Source organism: Drosophila mojavensis, unplaced genomic scaffold (genome assembly GCF_018153725.1).
Source record: "Drosophila mojavensis isolate 15081-1352.22 unplaced genomic scaffold, ASM1815372v1 contig_36, whole genome shotgun sequence".
NCBI lineage: Eukaryota > Metazoa > Arthropoda > Insecta > Diptera > Drosophilidae > Drosophila > Drosophila mojavensis.
Genome location: NW_025318858.1, coordinates 848,441 through 855,852, shown reverse-complemented (window position 1 = coordinate 855,852; position 7,412 = coordinate 848,441). Strand labels below are relative to the sequence as shown.

Below are 7,412 nucleotides of genomic sequence, written 5' to 3'. Positions count from 1 at the left end.
TGAAAAAGAGAGCCCAAAGAGAGGGAGAGAGAGAGAAAAGAGAGAGAGAGTGTGTGCTGAGGCAGTCTCTTGGCTTAAGAGCATTGCTTCTGTTGGCTGTTGTGGGAGTTCGCGTTGCCATTGCTAAGAGTTCGGCTTTCCGCTGCTTGTCTTGGCCTAATCAGAGGCCACAATTAAAGCTAATGATCTTGATGCTATCAAACGTCATTTCTCTAATAAAGCTCTCATCCAAGCTAATTTCTTAATAACTGAATTTTCTGCTGTTGCGGAAATTAAAATGGAAATATTTATATATGGGAAATGCTTGCTTAAGAGCTGTTCGTGTTAATCCAATATGGATGTTGGAAGCCTTTGCTGATTCACTTAAAAATTTTAATAATATATAAAACAAATAATGTAATTAGAAATCAAAAATATCTATATCATATATTTTGTGCTCGACAGAACTTTTCCAATGTAAGCCTTCCTGTTGATATTAGTCACATGATAATAATCGGAAATACTAAGAAAAATCAAAGAAACCCTTGCTTCGCCACACAGAGTATCATCTCTTTGGGATAATAGGAATAATGATAATTGCAATAATGATATTCATAATGATGCTTAATAATGACATGTATATTCTCAGAAATAGAATTATTTTCTATATAATCTGGCATATTACTAATGAGTCGATGCTGTAATTTTCATACGTAAGGTTTTTGGACTAACCCAATGATTTCAGAGTAAACCTTTCTTCCGCCCTTTCCTCCCGCTTGATCTACACTTTCGCTCTTCTCTCTGTGTCTCTCTCTCTCTGTCAGCTTGCTCATTGTAAAATACATATTCCAACCACATCTCGTGTCCATTTGCCCAGCTCTTTCAAAATACCCATAGAGCACAGGCCGCACAGCTTTGAGCTGAGCTGAGCTGAGCTGAGCTTCGCTGCGCAGCTGCCTTCGATGTAGCGCCGCAAGTAAACAAATGCCCAGGCATTACTCCCATTACTCATAATGGCAGGCAGGCAGCATGCTCATGTCCAGACATATCCTACTCCTCCTCTTCCTCCTCCTCCTCCACGTTCCGTTCCGTTCTTAAGGGCCGTCTCCAGCTTCAGCTCCAGACTCATGCTCACCCACAGTATCAACCCTTGTCTCGTCCTCTTGCTTCTCTAGTGCCTTTACCTTCCCCTCAGTCTGTATCAGTCCCTACCCAAAACTCCTCCTCAGTTTCACTCTTAGCCCGAACCTTTCCAGCTCCTCTCCGCATTTTCATATTTAGCGTCCTCCACACACTGCTGTGTCCTCCTGCTCGTCTCCTCCTCTCATCTGTGTCGTCGCACCCGCCCATGCTCGCCTCCTTCATCTGCTTAAGAACTGAACGATTCATAACACAAAATGGCAAAAGGCAGGGTCAACCAGGTAGGGCAGGGTTGGGGGAGCAGGTTAGAGGCAACGCCTTGAGCTGACCAACTGGCTGTGGTCCTGCCCCTCCTCTGTGTCTGCCACCGCCCTGGCTCCACCTTGCCCCTGCATCCGATCGGCATCGTCGCTTGGTCTGTGGCTTCACGATTGTCGATCGCATCGCTGATTTTGTCTGGCATGCGCTGCTGCTGCTGCTGCTGCCTGTTGGCTTTGTCTGGCGACGCTTGAAGATGCCTCATCCAGGCAATGTGGGCGTGGCTCGGCGGGCGCTGCTCGTGCGATCTGCCAAAATATATGGAATGAAATATTTATCGCCATTAGAGTCTGATTAGCTGCGGGGCGTTTGATTGTCGCTATTGTTGTTGTTGTTGTTGTGGTTAATGCTTTTGCTATTCTTCATTTTCGCTATTTTTTTATTTTTATTTTTTTTTCTTTGCTCTTAATAAGATTTAGCTCTGATTGAAATTTGATATGCTCATTCAATTATGTTTCAGCTCGGGTTCCCAGCGAGTCAATAAACTCGTCTCAGTCCGTCTCATGTCCCTCGCTTTGGCCAATTAGCTTTTGTTTTTTGAGCAACAGACATAGAAACACCAAAGGGCAGCGTTTCAAACTTGTCATCTAGCGTTGGGCTCTCGAAAGTAATTGCTACCTAGGGAATGAAATGAATTGGCATGAAGAGATGATATAAAGAGACACATGAAGGTAAGACGGGATAACGAGTGAGATGGGTGTGTATATATAGAGGGTGTAGGTACTAGAGAGAGAGAGAGAGAGAGAGATAGAGAGAGAGAGAGAGCCAGTACTATATAGAATAACGCATAATTGTAAAGTGTCTTTAGATTTTGCTCATAACTTCCCACATAATTGACTTATATTATATGGCTTAGCTAAGATTTGAACCTCACACTTAGAGGAAAAACACGCTGTGAATGGAGATTAAATAGTCTATGAACAGTGATGGTTATGCAGTATAACAACATATATATTTGACTGTTACATTATTTAATACTATTATCAAATACTGGCTTAGCTAAGTTTCTAACCCTATACTGGTCACGGCACAGCCTGCAAAGTCTCCAACCTTATACTGACACAGCCACAGCACTGCTTTTCGTAGCAAGCAGTTCACCTAACCAAGTTTCTTTCGGTTGCACTGCTTACTTTGTCAAATTTTCGGTTACATTTTGAAATTCGTCAGCTTATGCAAATGTTGAGCAACTCATTTAATATGCAAATGACACGTTAATTGCCGCAAATGGAAAAACTTTGCGCGTCAACAAAATGTCAGAGCTTAAATTACAACGTTCGCAGTGTGTTTACTCACTTAGCTGGACGCATTTACATAAACATTCTTGGCTATTTACATAAATGCGCTTCTTTTAACTAGGCTAAGTGAGCGCAAAAAAAAAAAAAAAAAAACAGAAAAATTCAAAATAAATTAAAAAATGAGAGAGAAAAACTTTTGTTGCAACTTTTTGACAATAAACATTTTGGCAAGCGCAGTCGACGCCAACTTGTAAAATTTCTTCTAGATTTCTCTTGTTTTTATCTCAAACTTTGCATTTTCTCATTTTCTCATTTTTCGGCGCAAATTTTTCAATTCGCCAAACGCGAAACGCAACTTCTGCAATTGTTGTCGCCTGTTTTTCTTAAGTAAAGAAAAGTAAAAAATATAAGATGCTGCCACTTAGAGGCAACCAGTTCGCTGCTGCAGCAAAAACTTTGACATTGCCGCATGAGAAATACGTTTTCCGCATTTTTTGTTTGCCTTTTGCTCTCTGCTTTTTGCCTTTTGCCACTTGTCCGCCAAATTGGCAATGTGCAGAAGAGGATTAAGTCTTATATTTACTTATATCTAAAAGGTGGCTGACATCGCCTTATGGGGGCGTGGCACAAGGGCCTTTCATCGAGAGACAGATTACTAATTTTAATTTATTTATTTATATTTCTTTATTCCTTTTTGAATTGACTAAATATATTTATTTTGTGATTTACTTTTTTCGATTTTTTTATAAATTGATTGTTAATACATTTCTTGATTTTCCTTTTTATTTTCACACTTTTATTTAACTATTTTTCACTCATATTTTTTTTTTTAATTGTTAAAAAATATTTTTTATTTTTTAAATATTTTTATTTCTTTAATGATTTTTGCATTTATTTATTTATATTTATTTGCATTTTTCGTTCCGTTTTTATTATTTTGTTTGAAATCCATTCAACCGTACCGTCTGCAGCCTCTCATATCCTAATTCTCATTTAAATCGTCTTAGTCAGCCTCAACCTCATCCTCATCTGCATTATTCAGTTTCCACATCAGCAATTTTTCATTAATGAATATTCGTCTTGCTTCTTTGCCTGCGGTTCTGCTTTGCCAATAAGCTCTTTATGTTCGCTCTCGGACACTCCGACTCAGAGTTTCCCTCTCCTTCTAAATTACGCACGCACACTCTCTCTATTTCAGTCTCTCTCAGAAGTAAACTTGAAATCGTTTGTTGCTTATACAATATTAAATTTCTAAATACTACCCAGAAAGGGTGTGAGTATTAGTAAAAGAAAGAGGGAAAGAGTGAAAGAGAGGCTCTCAGAGTTGGGATTATAAAGGGAAGAGAAAGGCGACAAAGTTAGAGTTAAGAAAACGCTGTAATTGGTCTCTCTCTCTCTCTCTCTCTCTCTCTCTCTCTCTCTTTTTTCCTCCCTCACAATCTATGTTTAGCTAATGCAGTTTGTACAACTCTTTATCTCTTCATACAGTGATTTATACTTGTCTGTCGTTATCCATCACTATATCAATATCTACATCTATACCTATCTCTATCAACTCTAATATATGTACATCCTCTCCAGTCAGTGGAAGCGCTTTAACTCCATTTCACATTTCACATAATGCTGCACTCAGCTAATGAAATTCCCCATTTCCCAGTCATAGATTATTAGTTAGTTCTATCGATAGTTTCATAGGGGAGCTCATTCGATTAGTTTACCTCAAGCCCGTAAATCACAATTATAAACATATTTGCAGCACTTCGCGCCGGTCAACGGTCCAGCCAGACGCTAATTACTATAATTTTGTCAGCTATTCCCATTTTCCCCTTTCCTCTTTCCCGTTTCCCCTCTCCTGTTTCCCATTTTCCGTTTGCCGGCACGACCCGAACTGTCGGATAACTTGTGCTTGGTGTTAACCACGTGCTTGGCGAAAAACTTTGTCAACAAACGCCAAAAAAAAAGAAGAAAAACAGAGCAAACAAACAAACGAACAATTAAGTAGCCTTAAATGGGGTATGATAGATTGAGAGATACCCTGTATAAAATTGGAATATGGATTATATGTGACATTTTGCAAATCTACTTCGATTTTTATTGCCCGATTAGAAGACATGAGAAGAGACATACATTATTTTACACCAACATTATAAGTATATATTTACTGTAATAATACGCCCATTTCAGAATACTGGAAATCAAATAAAAATTCTGGTAAAATGTATGGAAAGGTAGAGCAAAGAGCTGACTTCAATCGGAATATCAGCTATGTAATCTCATTTATAGTTTTTCTGATACCTCACTGAACCCTTTTTATAGCTACAGGGTATCCATATAAAATAGTTGGAGCAGAAGACACTGGGGTAGCTAAAACGTTGTGTAATTAGCCGTAGCAGACTGCAAAGATATACAATATCTTTCTAACTTTTCACACACTCTCTCTCCCCTCTCCCCTCTCTCTTTCTCTCTCTGCCTCACCCGGCCCCCTTCGCTTATCCTTAAACGTAGCTCATTCAGTTAGAGATTTGCGTCGTTTTGGCGTAATGTTTATTTAGAGACCATGTCCACAAGTTGTTTGCGATTAGATTAGGCAACTGCGTGCGATCAATTGGCGTGGAGCTGATCGTAGGCCTTGCTCGAGGCAATCACCTTATCGTTGATCACCTCTTTCACCTGCCTGGCGAATATGAAGTCCAAGTGTCCCCACGTCTCGTCGGGTATCTCGTAGAGCTCCTTCATGTTGGGCAGCAGAGCGGGCAGGCGCGCGACATCCTTGACGTTGGCTGACTCGTCGGCCAGGCCCACATAGAGATGGACCTGGGACGTGATCTTGGTTATGTCGTAGGAGGGCGGCACCTGCGTGCCGTAGGTAACCTTGTTCTTGGTCGGACCCCAGTCGTAGCGACGGAACTCGTTGGACACGTACGACTGTATGAAGTGGATGCCCTGGTTGGTCGAAATGCCGGCCGGATGGGTCTCAGCGACTTGCGGGAGTAGAGTCTAGGAGGAGGGGGATGGGGTCAGTGACCGCTGCTGCTCTCTACTTAATGTCAGAATATGAGGAGTACTAACCACGTTCAGGTTGCCCACGCCATCGGCCCACAGCATGGCCAGGGTTTTGCAGTAGCTCAGGAAGTAGGGATCATTGCTGCAAGCTGTGTCCAGAATGCGTTGAATAAGCGGATTCATGGGCAGGAAAACCTGGTTCTGCAGCAGCTCGGCGCCCAGGCCGGGCGAGCCGACATAGTCAGCCAGGGATACAACCATGGGAGTGGTCGTGTTGCCCATGAAGATGGGCGGAGCCAGCATGTGGGCGGTCTTTATCTTGGCATTGTATTCGGGCCGAAAGGCGCCCATCACAAAGAAGGTGGTGCAGCCCTGGGAGTGGCCCACATAGTGCACCGCCCGCTCGCCGGTCGTCGCCAGGATGTGATCTATCATGGCGGGCAGATCGTAGGCTCCGATTTCGTGCCAGCTGAATGCCCAGAAATATGGATGACTCGTGCTTAATCTGGTGTTGTTGCGTGAGTAAATATTGCCCCGGGCGTTGCCCAGCCAGACGTCGTAGCCCGCATCCGCATAGTTGTAGGCCAAAGCATTGTCCGGCCCATTGAGCAGGAAACAATCGGAGCAGCTGAACAAACCGTGCTGTATGAGCACGGCCGGACGCTGTGCGTTCCCATTCGCCAGCTTCGGTGAATACGGTATGCGGAACATGTTCAGCACATAGCCGTCCTCCGTTACCACCTCGTGCGTTTCGGCCGGATAGCCATGCGATTCGATGCGTTCCGCCTGCAAAATGGCCAAATGGCCAAAGCCATTGCTTAACATTCACTAAAGCCCTGACTGAAATCAGCTAGAGATGGAAGCGTGATTCATTTAATGAGCAAGTGAGAGAATGAGAGAGAGAGAGACAGAGGGAGAGACTGTGTAAGTGTGGGCTAGATCTAGTTCTAGTTCAGTTTGTTTTTAAATGGAATATAAACTGAGTAGTTGATTAATGAAGCGAGAATACTTTTTAGTTCATACTAGTTAGTTAAGCTGAATGGCTGAAAAATTTAATAGGTTGTCTATACCATGGACTGAAGTTGAGCACTTCGAATGCATAAAACTGAGAATCGAACTCAATTCACAAAATTTGTTATTATTCATTTAGTTTTACCTCACTCTATAAACTTTATCTCAGGTCAATACGAATTCAACACGATAATTCGATTCAGCTCCCTACTCTAACAGTCCTTACCCCTACCCTAGCTACTCCATTCTAGCTACCCCCATTCTAGCTACCCCTATTTTAGCTACTCCCATTGCAGATTCATTTGTAAGCACTTTATGCAGCACTCACCGAAGTCTTGATTCTCTTGAATGGTATATCGATGAAAGGATTAAAATCAACAGCCAACACAGCTGCGCTGAGAGCGGACAGCGCCAGGACGAGCAGCGTTTGCTTCAGCATTGCGAATATCCTTCAGTTACTCCACGTTCGAGCAGCTATACAGTAAGCGCAAAACTGAGCAAACTAAATTTACCTATAGCGCTATTTGATTACCGAAAATGTTGTCCCAATCTTATCTAACGATTGCTGGCCACTTGACTGGAACCATCGCGATAGCAGCTCGATTCGCTCTATTCATGATGAGATTATCCACGTGAGATTTATTATGAGCTCTAATCAGCTAGAACATTTCATTGATAGCACCACGGGGGGCCAGAGGCCTCGCGAATTCGTGTGACATAAACAAA

The 7,412-nt window shown here is 42.4% G+C and overlaps 1 protein-coding gene across 1 annotated transcript; it reads right to left on the bottom strand.

The window, feature by feature from the left end:
* Window positions 1-5,199: 5,199 nt before the first annotated feature.
* LOC6575626 (lipase 3) lies at window positions 5,200-7,183 on the bottom strand. The gene is made up of 3 exons (XM_002001599.4): window positions 7,015-7,183; window positions 5,742-6,461; window positions 5,200-5,669 (listed from the first exon to the last, which is right to left on the bottom strand). The coding sequence occupies exons 1-3, from the start codon at window positions 7,123-7,125 to the stop codon at window positions 5,274-5,276; spliced, it is 1,227 nt and encodes a 408-aa protein (XP_002001635.1). The 5' UTR covers window positions 7,126-7,183; the 3' UTR covers window positions 5,200-5,273.
* Window positions 7,184-7,412: the final 229 nt, after the last annotated feature.

Bases quoted from the DNA above. Each gene is read 5' to 3' on its own strand.
- LOC6575626 (XM_002001599.4), bottom strand. From the start codon at position 7,125: ATGCTGAAGCAAACGCTGCTCGTCCTGGCGCTGTCCGCTCTCAGCGCA. The intron at 6,462-7,014 runs GTGAGTGCTGCA...GCCATTTTGCAG, and splicing joins TCAAGAGAATCAAGACTTCG to GCGGAACGCATCGAATCGCA. The intron at 5,670-5,741 runs GTTAGTACTCCT...CCCTCCTCCTAG, and splicing joins GCGTGGGCAACCTGAACGTG to ACTCTACTCCCGCAAGTCGC.